Source organism: Octopus sinensis, linkage group LG30, assembly GCF_006345805.1.
Source record: "Octopus sinensis linkage group LG30, ASM634580v1, whole genome shotgun sequence".
NCBI classification, from domain to species: domain Eukaryota; kingdom Metazoa; phylum Mollusca; class Cephalopoda; order Octopoda; family Octopodidae; genus Octopus; species Octopus sinensis.
This window is the reverse complement of record NC_043026.1, coordinates 7275707-7292725: the sequence shown is the minus strand read 5'-3', so window position 1 is coordinate 7292725 and position 17019 is coordinate 7275707. Positions and strand designations below refer to the sequence as shown.

Sequence of the window (17019 nt, the reverse complement as noted above, 5' to 3'; positions counted from 1 at the left end):
CAACCCATGCTAGCATGGAAAGCGGACGCTAAACGATGATGATATATATATATATAGAGAGAGAGAGAGGGCTAGTCATATATATATATATATATGTATATATTATATATATATTTATATATATCTGCATATGTGTGTGTGTGTGATTGAGCATCAGTGTTGACAGTTTTCCTGTCACCATTTCAACAAAGAGATGATGATGTTGACGTTTGTCGTTGTCATTAATGACAGCTAGCTTCGCACTTTCACTTGACCTGTACTCGACTCTAGGAATCCCTTATTTCAAAAAAAGATGATGGTTAGCAGGAATAAGATCCAGTAATTAGCCAGAAATTTCTACCTCAGAATCAATACCTGGTCAACTCATGCTAGCATGGAAAATCACACATTAAACAAAAGCTCAAACAACTGAAAGTATATCTTTGTAATTTATCTGATTCATCAGAATTCTTAGTAAAAGAATGTGGAGATAGGAGATGTGGAACATGCAACAACATCAACAACTTCTAATACTTGGAAAGTGGTTCCCACATAAAATTCAAGAGTGGATTCCTTTTCAAAATAAATGCAGATATGAACTGCAAAACACAAAACCTCATATATTGCATTACCTGCCCAAACTGCAAAGAAAGTTACATTGGCGAAACAAATAATTCCCTCTGCCAACGTGCAAGAATCCACAGGTAACATATCTGACAAGAGGAATTACGCAAGATTCCATTAAGTAAATATCTGGAGATATGCAGCGACGGAAAATTCAAAATTTTTCCCTTTTCCAAATGTGCACAGGACGATCCGCAGTCTCTTATAAATCAATGGAACTACATTTCATCCAAAAATTCTCTCCAAAATTGGATGTTTGAAAGAAAAGGGGAGACAATACATTTTGTCTTCCAAATATAACTGAAAGAGAAAGAAAGAGGCAAAAAGAAGGAAAAAGGGGAAGAGAGAAAGAAAGAGGCAAAAAGAAGGAAAAAGGGGAAGAGAGAAAGAAAGAGGCAAAAAGAAGGAAAAAGGGGAAGAGAGAAAGAAAGCAAAATGACTAACAGTGTTGACCAAACTGCACCTGTTTTTTTTTTTTTTAAGGTCACCATCCTTAAACCCATTCCAATAATACAATGGTAAATGACTAAATAAATAAATGAATGGTGAATAGGAAGGTTTGTCATTCTCTCTCTCTTCCTCTGTCTGTCTGTCTGTCTACCTACCTGTATTTCTATCTATCCATCTCCATTGTCATGGAACCTCAGCCAAAAAAAAAAAAAAATGTTATCTTCTAAAACCCCTAAAAAACATCTGTTTTATATACATGAACAAACTGTTTGTACCTCTTCAAAATTTTACTCGAGAAACAAATGAAAGCGATAATAATAACAGAAGAAATAAAAAGATCTTTTTTCCAAAATTCTGACGTCCATTTTTTTCTCAATATTCAATTTCTGTACATCACTCCTAACACTACACACACACACACACACAAAAAGTCTGGCTGGCGAACCAGATGGCTGCACCAGGCTCCAATCTTGATCTGGCAGAGCTTCTACAGCTGGATGTCCTTCCTAACACCAACCACTCCGAGAGTGTAGTGGGTGCTTTTTACGTGCCACCAGCACGAGGGCCAGTCAAGCGGTACTGGCAACGGTCCTGGAAACTTATGTATTGAAAACAAAGGAGAACACTTCCAACAACTCTTATAAATTCTTTTTAAAGTCTTGTAAAGTCTAATATATTATTTTGGAGTCTTATACCATCTTAGAAATATATATTTTGCAATAAAATTCTTACTGCAGAGAGACTTTTTGAACAAGCTATATATAGATATAGATATAGTGCCAACGTTGCTTCACTGGCACCTGTGCTGGTGGGCATGTGTAAAAAGATTCAAGCGAGGTCATTGCCAGTACCACCTGACTGGCCCCCGTGCCAGTGGCATGTAAAAAGCACCCACTACACTCTCGGAGTGGTTGGCATTAGGAAGGGCATCCAGCTGTAGAAACTCTGCCAGATGAAGATTGGAGCCTGGTGCAGCCATCTGGTTGGTCAGTCCTCAGTCAAAATCGTCCAACCCATGGCAGCGTGGAAAGCAGACGTTAAACGATGATGATGATAATGTATTCCAAAACATGTGTAGAAGAGTCAACTTATGTATTGAAAATGAAGGACGGCCCTTTCAACTCCCTCTTATAAATTCTTTTTAAAGTCTTGTAAAGCCTAATATATTCTTTTGTAGACTTATACCATCTTATACCATCTTATACCATCTTATATTCATTTTGTAATCAAATTCTTACTGCAGAGAGACTTTTTGAACATGCTATATATATATTTCTTTACAACCCACAAGGGGCTAAACACAGAGGGGATAAACAAGGACAGACAAACGGATTAAGTCGATTACATCGACCCCAGTGCGTAACTGGTACTTAATTTATCGACCCCGAAAGGATGAAAGGCAAAGTCGACCTCAGCGGAATTTGAACCCAGAACGTAACGGCAGACGAAATACGGCTACGCATTTCGCCCGGCGTGCTAATGATTCTGCCAGCTTGCCATGCTATATATAGATACAGATATAGGTATGTGTGCAGTTGCATGTATTTCGTATGTCCTTTGAACCTTTGATAATAACCTCTTTGTCTGTTTGACAGTTTGTTGAAAGCAATACAAAAGCAAAAGAGATTTGCTAAACTATGTGAAACAATGTTGGAATATTTCTGAGAAAAACGAAATGGAGAGAGAAAGGGAAAAGGAGAGAGAGAGAAAAGTGAGTGAGATGCTGCCTTGTATTTCAGTAGGTCACCAGATTAGGTGAGCAGCTTTGGAACAACAGGAGATTTGAATAAAGTCAGTAGCAGTTCTATCTCATAGCTTGGCACCTTCAGTTGGTGACCTATTAAAATAAAAGAAACCATCTCACTTGCTTTCATCTCTCTCTCCTCCCCTCCTTTTCCCTCTTTCTCTCCATATATACACAGGGTGCAATGGGTAAATTGTCACTATTTTATATTTTTAATTTCGCATATGTGTATTGCTTTTTTTATTTTTACTTTGACAACTACACAGTATTGTAGGGTCAGTTGGGTACTGTCTGTGAGGAAAACAGCACTATGACACAATTCACTCAGTCAGAAATTTGGAAACGACATGCTCTACTGCTTGGCATTCACACTAGAAGCTCCAATATGAACAGATGGTGAACACTGAACAACCATTGACTTGCCATATCCCCAGAACATTTCCTGAGAGTGATAAAAATCAAACATCCAGTCAACATCATGGTGTTTGGAGTGATCACAATTGATAGTGAAATTATGCCTCCATTCATCTTCCTACACGGCCTTAGACTCAACACAGAGACCTACATCAAATATCTGGAGGTGGTAGTGCTGCCCTGGGTCAAGAGGGTGGCTGCTGGAAGATCCATCCTATGTCTGACAACAGGACTCTGCACCATGCCACACAAGCAGGAGAACCCAGTCATGGCTGTCAGACAATTTCTGTAACCACATCACCCCAAACATCTGGCCACCTACCTTCTCAGACTGAAATCCCCTTGATTATGTATATATATATATACATATATATATAAAATCAGTGGCAAGCAGAGTCTTCTTGATAATCTTAGTAACTTCTATGCTGAAGTAGAGACAACATGTTCTTTGTCTATCTCCTTAATTCCTTGGAGATTTTAGGTATAATTATACTAATGTGTCCATCTGTTCTAATTTAATTAAATTCTATGTCTTTGTGCAGCTGAAGATTGCTCTACATTTTAAATTGTTGTAATGATTGCATTATTCAATTAAGTGGAGTTGCATGAAACGATCGTACTGCATTACTTCTGGATATCCTTGTTGCTTATTTTGATATACATATATCACTTTGATCACTTTGACCGACCAGTCTGTCAGGCGTCCATTTGATACCACTGGTCACAGCACGCTGTCCACTCCTCTCTGGATCGCGCCTTTCTCACCCACACGATCCCAATCGTCCTCCTGAAATCATAACTCCACCGTCATGGAGGTCTTCCAGGTGGTCTTTTCCGCTCACGCGGGTACCACTCGATAACTGTATACATCCACCGATTATCGGTGAGCCGGGCGACGTGTCCAGCCCATCTATACTTGCTGCGTGTATACTCTGCGATGACATCCCTCACGCCGGACTTCTTTCTGATGATCTTGCTACTTATGTGCTCTCTCAACGAGATACCAAGCATTGACCTTTCCATGGCTCTTTGAGCCGTTACCAGTCTTTGCTCTTCTCTCTTTGTGGTAGCCCCATGTTTCACTACCATATAACATTGCAGGCAGAACTTCACTGTTAATGAGGTTGGCGTGGGTGGTCCTGTCCAACCTTCCCTTGAGCACATCCCTTATGCCATTGAACGCCTTCCATCCGGCCCTTACTCTCCGTGAGATCTCCTTTTTGATATCCCGGCAGATATTTGTGCCAGGATATACATATATATATATTATTTTTAAATTAAAAATTGACAAACATTTCTTACAGCTGTAAGAGATGTTGGTCAAATTTTTAATTAATAAGTAGTAATTTATTAGAGATGCAGCACAGAATTTTGTCAGTGAACAGGTCACGGTCTGAAAGCGACGAAAATATTTTGGCAAATTAAATTTAAATTTTGAAGTGAATCGAACGGTTTTTGTGTGTTTCTTAAATGTCTTCTAAACACCTTCCATGCTGCAATTGCTTTCGTTCCAGCACACAATCTCAGATCGGGTCACTTGCTATGCAAGTACATCTCTGTAATAGTAATTTATTAATTATCTCACTATATATATATGTAAGGTAACAAAACGTGATGGACTCACCGAATAAGGTCCAGCTTTCTCCCAGGTCAACTGACAGTTGGTTAACTTGCCTGGTTGCCGTCGGCGGCGTTTTTTGACACGGACTTCCTGATAATCTTTACCTGAAAGATCAGGGAACAAAATCATCAGAAAATAGAATGACCAGAAATGAGTAGACCCATCTTTTCATCTATTTGCTTGTTTCAGTCAATGGAGTGTGGCCATGCTGGGGCACTAACTCGAAGGGATTAGTCATGACCAATGGTAACCAAATTTCACAAACCAGAACTTAATTATGTCTTTTTAAGCTGGGTACTTATTGAATCAGTCTGCTATGCCAGGCCACTAAATTATAGGGATGTAAACAAACCAACGCCAGTTGTTCAGCGTTGGGACACACACACACACACATACACTCAACTGGCAAAAATGAATCTTGTCGCAGTCTGTGTCATACTGATTGTCCCTGAGAACTATGTACGTGTGTGTAAGTGTGTGTGTGTGTCAGTGTGTGTGCCTCTGTGTGTATGTGCCTGTGTATGTGTATGTGTTTCTATGTGTGTGTATGTGTGTGTCTGTGTGTATGTATGTGTATCTGTATGTGTGTGTGTGTGTGCCTGTGTGTGTCTGTCTATGTGTGTGTCTGTGTGTGTATGTGTGTCTGTGTGTGTGTGTATGTATCTGTGTGTGTGTGTCTCCATGTGTGTGTGCATGTCTGTGTGTATGTGTGTGTATCTGTGTGTGTGTGTGTGTGTCTTTGTGCATGGCTGTGTGTATTTGCGTGTATGTGTGTGTGTGTGTGTATACAAAACCCTGTGAGTGGATTTGGTACATGGAAACATCTAAAAAGCTCATAGTCTGACCAGTAAATACTTCTGTAAAAGAATCCAAGAATTACATCAGAGAACCAACACAATATTCCACAACTTACCAAGAATGGTCTTCTCCCAAGTATTCCATCGGAACATCTCTGGGTTCGCGATGGCTTCTTCTTCTTCACCCTGTTCCAAATTACTCATAGCAATCTCTTCTTTTCCATCTTCTTCTTCTTCTTCTTCTTCATCCTCTTCGTCTTCATTATCATCATCTTCCTCTTTGTCTTGAGGGAATGAAGACATCTGCAAAATGGCAAAAAAACAGAAGAAATCAAATAGATTCTTTTCTACTCTAAGCACAATGCCTGAAATTTTTGGGGAGTTGGGGGCCAGTTGATAAGATCGACCCCAGTATGCAACTAGTACTCAATTTATCGACCCTGAAAGGATGAAAGGCAAAGTCGACCTCGGTGGAATTTGAACTCAGAACACAAGGACTGATGGAATACCTATTTCTTTACTACACAGAGGGGACAAACAAGGACAGACAAACGGATTAAGTCGATTATATCGACCCCAGTACGTAACTGGTACTTATCTAATTGACCCCGAAAGGATGAAAGGCAAAGTCGACCTCGGCGGAATTTGAACTCAGAACGTAGCGGCAGATGAAATACCGATAAGCATTTTGCCTGGCGCGCTAACGTTTCTGCCAACTCACCGCCTTAATAATAATAATAATAATAATAATAATAATAATAATAATAATAATAGTAGTAGTAGTAGTAGTCCTTTTTACTAAAGGCACAAGGTCTGAAATATTGGGAGAGGGGGCCAGTCGATAAGATCGACCCCAGTATGCAACAAGTACTCAATTTATCGACCCTGAAAGGATGAAAGGCAAAGTCAACCTCGGCGGAATTTGAACTCAGAACGTAAAGACAGAAGAAATACTGCTGCTAACGTTTCTGCCAGCTTGCAACCCTAGAAATCAAGTAAATTTGGAAGTCTGTATGTGGTCTCCAGTTCTGCAAGAAATAGCAGCTAAATGCTCTGTTATACTCTTTTGTCGTTAACGAAGTGGCCCTCCATCAGTTATGATGGTGCGGGTCCCAGTTGATCCAATCAACGGAACAGCCTACTCATGAAATAAATGTACAAGTGGCTGAGTACTCCACAGAGATGCATCCCAATAACATAGTTCTCAGGGAGATTCAGAGTGACACAGAATGTGACAAGGCTGGCCCTTTTGAATTACTGGTACTACCATTTTTGCAATGTGAAATAAAGTGTCCTTCTCAATGACACAACGTACCAGTCATAGTGTATCTAGGACTACATTATCTAATGTGTCCTTTCTCCTCATTGTTGTTGTTTAGCCCCAGGTCAGTCCTAATCCAGTAGAGCTATGATCAAAGACGTTCCAGCTGTGCCCATCCAATCTTATATTTAGACATAACGTATCTAAGACTACACTATTTAATGTGTCCTTCCTTGTTGTTGTTGTTGTTTAACCCTAGGTTAGTCCTGATCCAGCAGACCTATGATCAGAGGTCTTCCAGCTATGTTCATCTCATTTTTTATTCAGGCATAGTCCATCTAGGAGTGCATTATCTAATGTGTCTCTCTTTTGTATTATGGAGCCAATGTTTAGAATTATAATCGCAAGAAATCCAATTGCGACCATCCCATCTTTTCATTATATGCATGAAGTAACTAATGAAAGTGCAAAACATTTCAAAGAATGAGGTAAATATTTGTCCACTAACCTTGGTCTCTGGTTCAATCCTGACGCAGGGATCAAGTTTCCAATGTCCCTCCTGTGACACAGAAATATGTAGAAAAGATTAGTTTTATAACATAACATACACACACACAGCCACACACACACACACACACACACACACACACAAAGTCACACACTCACAGAGGCACACACAGTCATATACACATACACACACACACACACAAACACAGTCACACACACACAGAGGCACACACTCAGTCACACACACAGTCACATACACATACACACATGTGTGTGCGCACACACACAAACACACACACACATACGCAAAGACACAGGTTCGGGTATAATTTTGGTTGGCCCAAGGTTTAAGTAGAAAGCACTTGCCCAAGGTGTCGTGCCATGGGACTGAAGCTGGAACCATGCAACCAAGAAGCAAATTTCTTGCCACGCAGCATGGTTGCTCCTAAGACGGTTCTCTGGTCAGCTTCAACAGTCAATATTATGGGCATTAAGACTGCTGTGAAGGTGCATGGCTCAGTGGTTAGAACGTTGGGCTCAGTCATTAAGGTAGTGAGTTCAATTCCTGGACCTGGCTACATGTTGTGTTCTTGAGCAAGACACTTTATTTCACGTTGCTCCAGTTCACTCTGCTGTAGAAATGATTTGTGACATCACAGGTGCCAAGCTGTATTGGCCCTTTTACCTTTTCCTTGGACAACATCAGTGGCATAAAGAGGGGGAGGCTGGTATGCATGGGGGACTGCTGGTCTTCCATAAACAACCTTGCCTGGACTTGTGCCTCGGAAGGGAACTTTGTGGGTGCAATCCCACGGTCATTAATGATTGAAGGGGTCTCTTTAAAGACTACCTACACAGATGATTCATTTCCAATGATGAAGACTTATATAGGACCAGCCACCCATTATGGAAATGCTGAGAGCAGAAAATTGGTGCCAATATCAAATGGAAATTGTAGTTATGATACTTGTGCTGGCGGCACGTAAAAAGCACCATCCGAACGTGGCTGATGCCAGCACCGCCTTGACTGGCTTCTGTGCCGGTGGCACATGACCTGCTGTGCTTGAGGAGACCTATTGAGTCAAGTACATAAACATCAAAATAAATATCAAATGGAAATTGTAGTTATGATACCTGTGCCAGTGGCACATAAAAAGCACCAACTGATCGTGGCTGCTGCCAGCCTCCCCTGGCATCTGTGCTGGTGGCACAAAAAGCACCCACTAAACTCACGGAGTGATTGGCGTTAGGAAGGGCATCCAGCTGTAGAAACACAGCCAGATCAGACTGGAGCCTGGTGCAGCCTCCTGGCTTCCCAGACCCCGGTTGAACCGTCCAACCTATGCTAGCATGGAAAACGGACGTTAAATGATGATGATGATGATGATGAAATGCTGCTAACTCAGTGAACAACAGGCCCCAGGTTTTTCTATGAGAGTTCTCCATCTCCTAGGTTCGTTGCCTTGGCCACTACATAATACAGGTTGTGGTAAACAGAAGCAGGCATGGATAGACTCACCTGACCAAAGACACCGATCTGTTGTCCATTAATGTGTGAGATGACCACTGTAGAGTCGGAGGAGGCAGAGACGATAAATGGACACTGGTTACGTTCACAGAGGCGCAGACTGTTGACCATATCGGTGTGAGGCTGGAACGTGGTCAATAATGCTGTGAATGAGGAATGGGAAATGGTTAGCAATGACCACCTGGAATTTGGGCACCTTGAGATGAAGGCAACCCGGAGCAGACATTCAGATGTGTATAGTTTAGGTTAGTTAGAACATGTTTGCAATAATAAGTGTCGCGTGGGGGAGATAAATGCAATTACCAAACTTTCATTCATAAATTCATTTATTATTTCATTCTTTTGTATTTCAATTTGTACATTTGTACCCAGAAATTTTCAACAACTGCATACCAGAAGAAATGGAAAAAAAAAATTCTCTTCTAATGTTCAGAGTATTTATTGCTTTAGTAAAGAGATGAAGTATTTTTTTTTTATTTAAAAAGCCACAGAAATTTGAATAAACACTCTACCTCTGGCTGATATGCAATATGAATTACTGTATTTGACGGCATATAGGACGCGCTTTTTTCCAAAAAATTTGGCTCAAACAATCGCCCTGCGTCTAATATGCGAAGTCAAGACCCTCCCGTAGGCTAATCTTCTCCCAGACGCTCACTAACCTAGCTTACGATAAGTATTTCTACCTACGCTAACGCCTTAATGATATTTTCCGTACTCATGCATCATTATTTTATTGCTAGTATTATTATTATTATTACCAGTATTATTACTTTAAAATACAAATTATCGTAAAAATCAAAGCAATCTACCGTAAATTGTTAGGCTGCGATCCATGACACACGTTTACTAATATCAGCTGATCGGAACCCTAACTCGATGCCATCTGACGGTGAGGAGTAAAACTACGGAATGCACATGATCGTTGCGAGTTCGTGTATATATGGAGGTAGGTTGGATATCTTGGTACAACAAAGTTTATGATCATAACAAAACACACTACAACAGTAAAAGCACCCTCACGGCTATGGCAGCAAAAAGATCAAGCTACAAAATCTCCTACAAACTACGAGTGGTAGATTATGCCAAGGATCATGGAAATAGAGCAGCAGCAAGGGTTTTTGGGCCACCACCTACAGAAAAAATGTTTTCTGCTTTTGTAATGTGCTGCTAGACTGCTTTCAACAATATATGCTTAAATACACTTAAAACTTTTTTTCCTGAATTTGACCTGCTGAAATGAGGGTGCGTCTAATATGCCGTCAAATACGGTATGTGAAATTAAAACTGTCAATATTATTTTATAAGTACCTCATGTACCCTGACAATGCTGTTTTGTTTCTCACAGCTATATATCTATATGTCTAAAGATAAGTTTATTATTGTAAAACTTATACCGGTATATTAAAAAGTTTTCATCCTATCAAAAATATTCATTTAACAAACTAATAATATTATAAATTGTGCCTCGTATCAAAGTTATATAGCTATTATTAAATTATCATTAATGCAAATAGAGGTGAGCACGAACAAGAGACTGTTGCAAATAAAAACGTAAAATGTTGCCTGCAACAAATTAATTGTGTTTATTATTAAACATTGAAATCTACTCTGCGGTGAATGCAATGAATATTTAAATTTATGAAGAACTGGACGCAGTGAATGCAATGAATGTTTAAATTTGCGAGAAATTGGAATTTAAAAAGCTCAATAAACTTCAAAAATCAAAATTATAGGCAATTTCTTAAAACATGAATTTATAAAAATATTTTCAGATGGTTAAGCTTTTAATAATTGCTTTCTTTTAGTACCTTTAGTAATTGTTACACAACTAACTAATTAGCAGCTTTCTCAATTATAGTATAGATTCTTCTTCTTCCAGTGTACTAAGGTAACACTTATTTTTCAAGCACCTTCCGGAGTATTCAAGCAATTCCAAGCAGTGCTGTTTTCTGCAAGTGCTCCACCCTTATTGCAGCCCCTATTTGTTCCACGTACTTCTCAAAATTTTTACTCACTGTTCCCAGGGCTCCAACAATTATTGGTACAACTACCACCTTTTTCATTGACCACAACTGCTTTGCATCCGAAGCTAACCTGTCATATCTCTCGACTTTTCTTTCTTCCTTATTGCATGCCTTGTTGTCAGTTGGGCATGCTATATCTATGATCCAGCATAGTTTGTTTTCTTTCTCAATTAAGACTATGTCTGGCTTCCTTATCTCGTGGTTGCACAGTTGCTATTATTATTATTATTATTATTATTATTTGTAGTAGTATAGGCGCAGGAGTGGCTGTGTGGTAAGTAGCTTGTTTACCAACCACATGGTTCCGGGTTCAGTCCCACTGCGTGGCACCTTGAGCAAGTGTCTTCTACTATAGCCTCGGGCCGACCAATGCCTTGTGAGTGGATTTGGTAGGTGGAAACTGAAAGAAGCCTGTCGTATATATGTATATATATGAATGTGTGTGTTCGTGTGTCTGTGTTTGTCCCCCTAGCATTGCTTGACAACTGATGCTGGTGTGTTTACGTCCCCATCATTTAGCAGTTCGGCAAAAGAGACCGATAGAATAAGTACTGGGCTTACAAAGAATAAGTCCCGGGTTTGAGTTGCTCGACTAAAGGCAGTGCTCCAGCATGGCCGCAGTCAAATGACTGAAACAAGTAAAAGAGTAAAGAGTAAGAGTAGTAGTAGTAGTTGTAGTAGCAGGATAAGGGGTCATTGTAACAGAAAACATTCATCCGTGTCACATTGCCACGGATACCTGAAAGTGCAGTGATGCGTTGCCTGCAATTGTCACATCATCACAGCAGGAAAGCATGGTGCAAACGCACCAACCAATGCACATGCAAAGGTGCAACTGGGTGCGTGGCGACAGGAATGGGGGGGAGGGAGTGGGAGATGTGTGACTGCAGTATTGGTTGTCATGTGATATCTGCAAGTGTGCAGTTGCATCGACAGGTAGGCAGGCACAGAATAATGCAATTGCAGTAAATATTATCATAAACGGCTTTATGCGTTTTAGTGTGTGGTGTAGGTGGTGGTGGTGGTGGTGGTGGTGGGGGTGGGGGTGATGATAGTGGTGGTGGTGGAGGTGGTAGTATTGTTGGTGATGGTGATGATGATGGTGGTGGTTATGGTGGTGGTGGTAGTGGTGGGGGTGATGATAGTGGTAGGGGTGGAAGTGGTAGTGTTGTTGGTGTTGGTGATGATGATGGTGGTGGTTATGGTGGTGGTAGTGTTGTTGGTGATGGTGATGATGGTGGTGGTGATGATGGTGGTGGTGATGGTGGGGGGTGATGATAGTGGTGGTGGTGGTAGTAGTGTTGTTGGTGTTGGTGATGATGATGGTGGTGGTTATGGTGGTGGTCATGGAAACTCAGCATGTGTGTGTTTTATGTTTTACTAGTTTCAGTCCTTGGACTGTGCCCATGCTGGAGCACTACCTGAAAGGGGCTTCGGTCAAAAAACTCAAGTCCAGTATTCGTGCTTCTTATCTTTTACTTCCAGCCTGGGGCTTTTTTATGTTGGTCTCTTTTGCCAAACCACTAAGTAATAGGGACATAAACAAACCAACACCAGATGTCAAGCAGTGGTGGGAGACACAAAGACATACACACACAGAATGAAACACACAGTCACACACACTTACACACACACACATACACTTACATATTTACACACTTATACACACTTAGCACACACACACACACACATACACTTACATGCTTACACACTGACACACACTTAGCATACACACACACACGCACTTACACACACACGCACTTACACACACACGCACTTACACACACACGCACTTACACACACACGCACTTACACACACACAGAGTCAAACACGCAGTCACACACACACACACATACACTTACACACTTACACACACTTAGCACAGATACACACACACTTACACACGCACATGTTCTGTCAGTTCCATAATTCAAAAAAATGAAAAAACTACAACAAAAAATAAAATGTGTATATAATGAGTGTATAATGTGTATATAAGGTGGTACTTACGAGGTGGAATATCCAGTGTAGATGGAGAAAGATCCGTGGCATAATCCGATATATCCCAGACCTTGATCCAACCTTGGATGTCTCCAGTTATCAGGTATGTATCCATGGATCCCACTGTCATCGTTATACTGCCAGCTGTAACATATATATACAGTATATATACACACACACACACACACATATATATATGTGTGTGTGTGTATACAGATAGATAAAACTTACTTGGCAAAGGATGAATGGCCTTCAATCATATAATATAAATAATATATAAATATATGTATATATACATACATATATGTACATACCTACATATATATATGTAGGCACGTACATATATGTATGTATATATGCATATATTTATATATTATATATATATATATATATATACACACACAATTATATATATGTATACACAAAGACAGACATTGCACACACACACACTTACACACATATGTATGCATATATATATATATATATATATATATATAATATATATATATATATATATATATACACACACATACAGTATATATAATATATATAGTATATAAATATACATATATATATACATACAGCATATATATATATATACGTATATATATATGTATATATATATATACATACGTATATATATATATATATACATACACGCATACAGTGCCAAACCAACCTTACTATACTGCGTAGTTAACAAAATGAAAAACAAACAGTGTACATGTGTGAGATTAAAAATATAATATAGCAACAATTTACCCATCTCTCCCTGTAAATACATACATAGAGAACAAGGTGTCATCATACCACTTTTCTCATCCTTTGTACGGCCACACCTCGAATACTGCTGCCCACTGTGGTCTCCCCATACAAGACAAAACATCTCGAGGATTGAATCACCCCAGAGGGCACTCACTAAACGAATTGAAGGCATGGCTGCTCTCGATTATTGGGATCGCCTTAAAGCCTTGAAACTCTACTCTCTCCAGCGTCGCTGTGAGTGGTACATCATTTGTACAATGTGGAGAATATACCGCCAGCTTTGCCCAAACGACCTGAACATTAGCTTCAAGGTTCATCCAAGACTGGGACCATGGGCCATATGTCCCCTGCCCAATTCAAGATCACAACATACATGTACACTGCAACATAATTTCTTTTCCTCAACAGGCCCTGCCCTATTTAACATTGTCCCAAAAGAGATCAAAGAGGAAAAGGATCCCATCAACTTTAAACGGAGTCTGGATAGATTCCTTCCAGGAATACCAGATAAGCCACCCATAATTGGATACAACTTACCCAACAAAAACTCACTACTTGAATGGACCATAAACAAAACTTGACTTAAACATTGGTGGTGCTATTAAGTTAGACATGGCTTGGACCAATCTTTGCTCGAATCATATCTAAGTTTTAAGTTTTACATACATACATTAGTGATATGCCTGCTGTATATGTAACAATGCTACATACCCTGCTTATGGGCCACAAACTCAGCCATCAGCAAACACTGGTCAGTGTTCCAAAATCTGACCCAGCCATTTCCCCCACAAGAGACCAAATTCGCGCAGTTGACATCCAGGCACTTGCGACTATCCAGGAGATGCACATTCACCACAGTCCAGCCAAATTCATTCTGTAAAGAGAAGAAAAAAAACATACTTCAGTCAATTTATCATATATATAAATATATATTGTTGTTTAACCTCTAGGTTAGTCTTGATTTAGTAGATCTATGGTCAAAGACGTTCCAGTCATGCCCATCCCATCTTCTATTCAAATATAGATAGATAGATAGTAGTTAACATTAGGAAGGGCATCCAGCCAAAGAAACTGTGCCAAATTAAACTGGAGTCTGGTGGGGCTCCTCAGCTTGCCAGCTCTGGTCAAACCATCCAACCCATGCCAGCATGGACAATGCATGTTAAATGACGATGATGATATATACATGTGTGTGTATGTGTGTGTTACGGTGTTCTTGCCTTGACGTCTTATGACAGACACAAACGAGTGTCAACATCAACAAGCTGTGTCCTCTGTTTCCAGTCTGCCATAAAAACATGCCAGGTCACATCACCTTGCTTGGAGATAGACGAAGGTTAACAACAGGAAAGGCATCCGGCTGTAGAAAAATCACTCTTAACAAATTCCAACCCATCCGTGCAAACATGGTGATGACGATGATGATGATGATGATAATGATGGTGGTGGTGGTGATGGTGGTGGTGGTGGTGATGATGATGATGATAATGATGGTGGTGGTGGTGATGGTGGTGGTGGTGGTGATGATGATGATGAGCACATGACAAAATAAAAACAAACACAAAAAGAAACAACTCACTTGCTCATCATAATAGTCTTCGCTACGGCACGATGATATTCGTGACCTGTTTCGGGATGAACCAGTCTTTCTCCCAGAATTCCTGGCCCCAGCAGAAGATCTGACTGTCCCCTGTTTGAAAAAGAAAATTTTTTTTTTTTTCTCTTTTAAAACTGTTTAGAAATGCTATTTGGAAAGAAAATAATTCTTCCCTTGGAAGGAAAAAAATCCTTACTGGGATTTGAACTCACAAGTTTTCAGTTGGATATTTTCACGCCTTACCTTCTTGACCATGTTTAAGAGATACACATATGTCTTGTGGGTTCTGGTATTTAACACCTGAATTGGGGCATGAAGTGGAATGTGGGTAGAACTTCCCTGGGATGGGACACCAGTCTACCACAGGTAACATTCTCCCTGATGATCATGAAGCTATTCCCTCCCACACACAGCAGAATTGATGTAATGAAGGATTTAGTGAACTGTCACAGACTGACAACAGTGAGGATGAGAGGTAAATCTCCTCCTGGATAAAACACTAGTCTGTCACAGGCAACATTTCCTCAGATAACCAGGTAGCCATTCCCAGTGAAGGTACCTGGCTAAGTGGTTAGAGCATTGGGCTCACAATCATGAGGTAGTGAGTTCGATTCCTGGACCAGGCTGTGTGTTGTGTTCTTGAGCAAGACCCTTTATTTCACGTTGCTCCAGTTCACTCAGCTGTAGAAATGAGTTGCAACATCACTGGTGCCAAGCTGTATTGGCCCCTTTGCCCCTCCCTTGGATAACATCAATGGCATGGAGAGGTGGGGCTTGTATGCATGGACAACTGTAGGTCTTCCATAAACAGACTTGTGCCTCAGAGGAGAACTTTCTAGGAGCAATCCCATGGTCATTCATGACCAAAGGGGGTCTTTACCCTATGTACATATAATGGTCTGAGGAGTTACGGGGGGGCAATGATAGCCAAGGGGTCAGATGGGGGGTCAGCGTGTGAAAGACCAGCTCTCCCAGATGAACTGCTTGATATACTTAGTCAGCGCCATGCCCATCCCTCATGATGTCAATTTCAATAAAAGATATTCCAGCAATATGATGAGTTTTTCATGTTTTCTAACCGTGAAAAACAATTTCAGAAAACCTGAAAGTTTAATACTGTTTACTCGTACACTCAGTTTTAAATGTCAAAAGTCTGTCATACCAAGAGAATACCCTCCACCAGGTATTTGCCATATTCTGAACACCTTACTTCCCTGGCCATGGATACATTGAAACTCCGGTGTCTGGCAGCTGACTTGGCAGACACCCATAAAATTATTAACCATCGTACAAACAATAACTCTGAGCACCTTTTCAAACTCCATCTGTCTAACACCAGTGGACATGTTTACAAAGTCAGAAAACAGCACAGCTCCCATGACTTTCGGAAACATTTTTCCACGCTAAGAGTTGCTGAAGCATGGAACAAACTGCCGGCATCAGTTGTTGGTTGTCGGAGCACTGCATCCTTCAAAACTTCCATGACTCCTGAGATTCGCTAACACTACACCTGATTTTCTCCCCTCCATACACATGCAAGCATGTATCTGACTCATACACTGTTCACTTCCCAGACATTTGTACATTACTGCACAAGCTTTATACACACTTTTGACAGGTTGTGGTGCACCTGAGCACTGTGTACAATAATTTCATTATTATTATTATTTGGCTTCCGTGCCAGTGGCACGTAAAAAGCATAA

General features: G+C 40.4%; 1 protein-coding gene across 1 annotated transcript in view; it reads right to left on the bottom strand.

The window, feature by feature from the left end:
- Nucleotides 1–450: 450 nt before the first annotated feature.
- Nucleotides 451–17019, bottom strand: part of LOC115226754 (WD repeat-containing protein on Y chromosome-like) — a 172659-nt gene continuing 156090 nt past the window's right edge. Inside the window, exons 23-30 of the mRNA XM_036515118.1 lie at nt 15299–15409; nt 14431–14593; nt 12964–13098; nt 8917–9068; nt 7399–7449; nt 5746–5932; nt 4836–4936; nt 451–552 (exon numbers count right to left, since the gene is read on the bottom strand). Of these exons, the coding sequence (XP_036371011.1) occupies nt 451–552; nt 4836–4936; nt 5746–5932; nt 7399–7449; nt 8917–9068; nt 12964–13098; nt 14431–14593; nt 15299–15409 (1002 nt within the window). The remainder of the gene's footprint in view (nt 553–4835; nt 4937–5745; nt 5933–7398; nt 7450–8916; nt 9069–12963; nt 13099–14430; nt 14594–15298; nt 15410–17019) is intronic.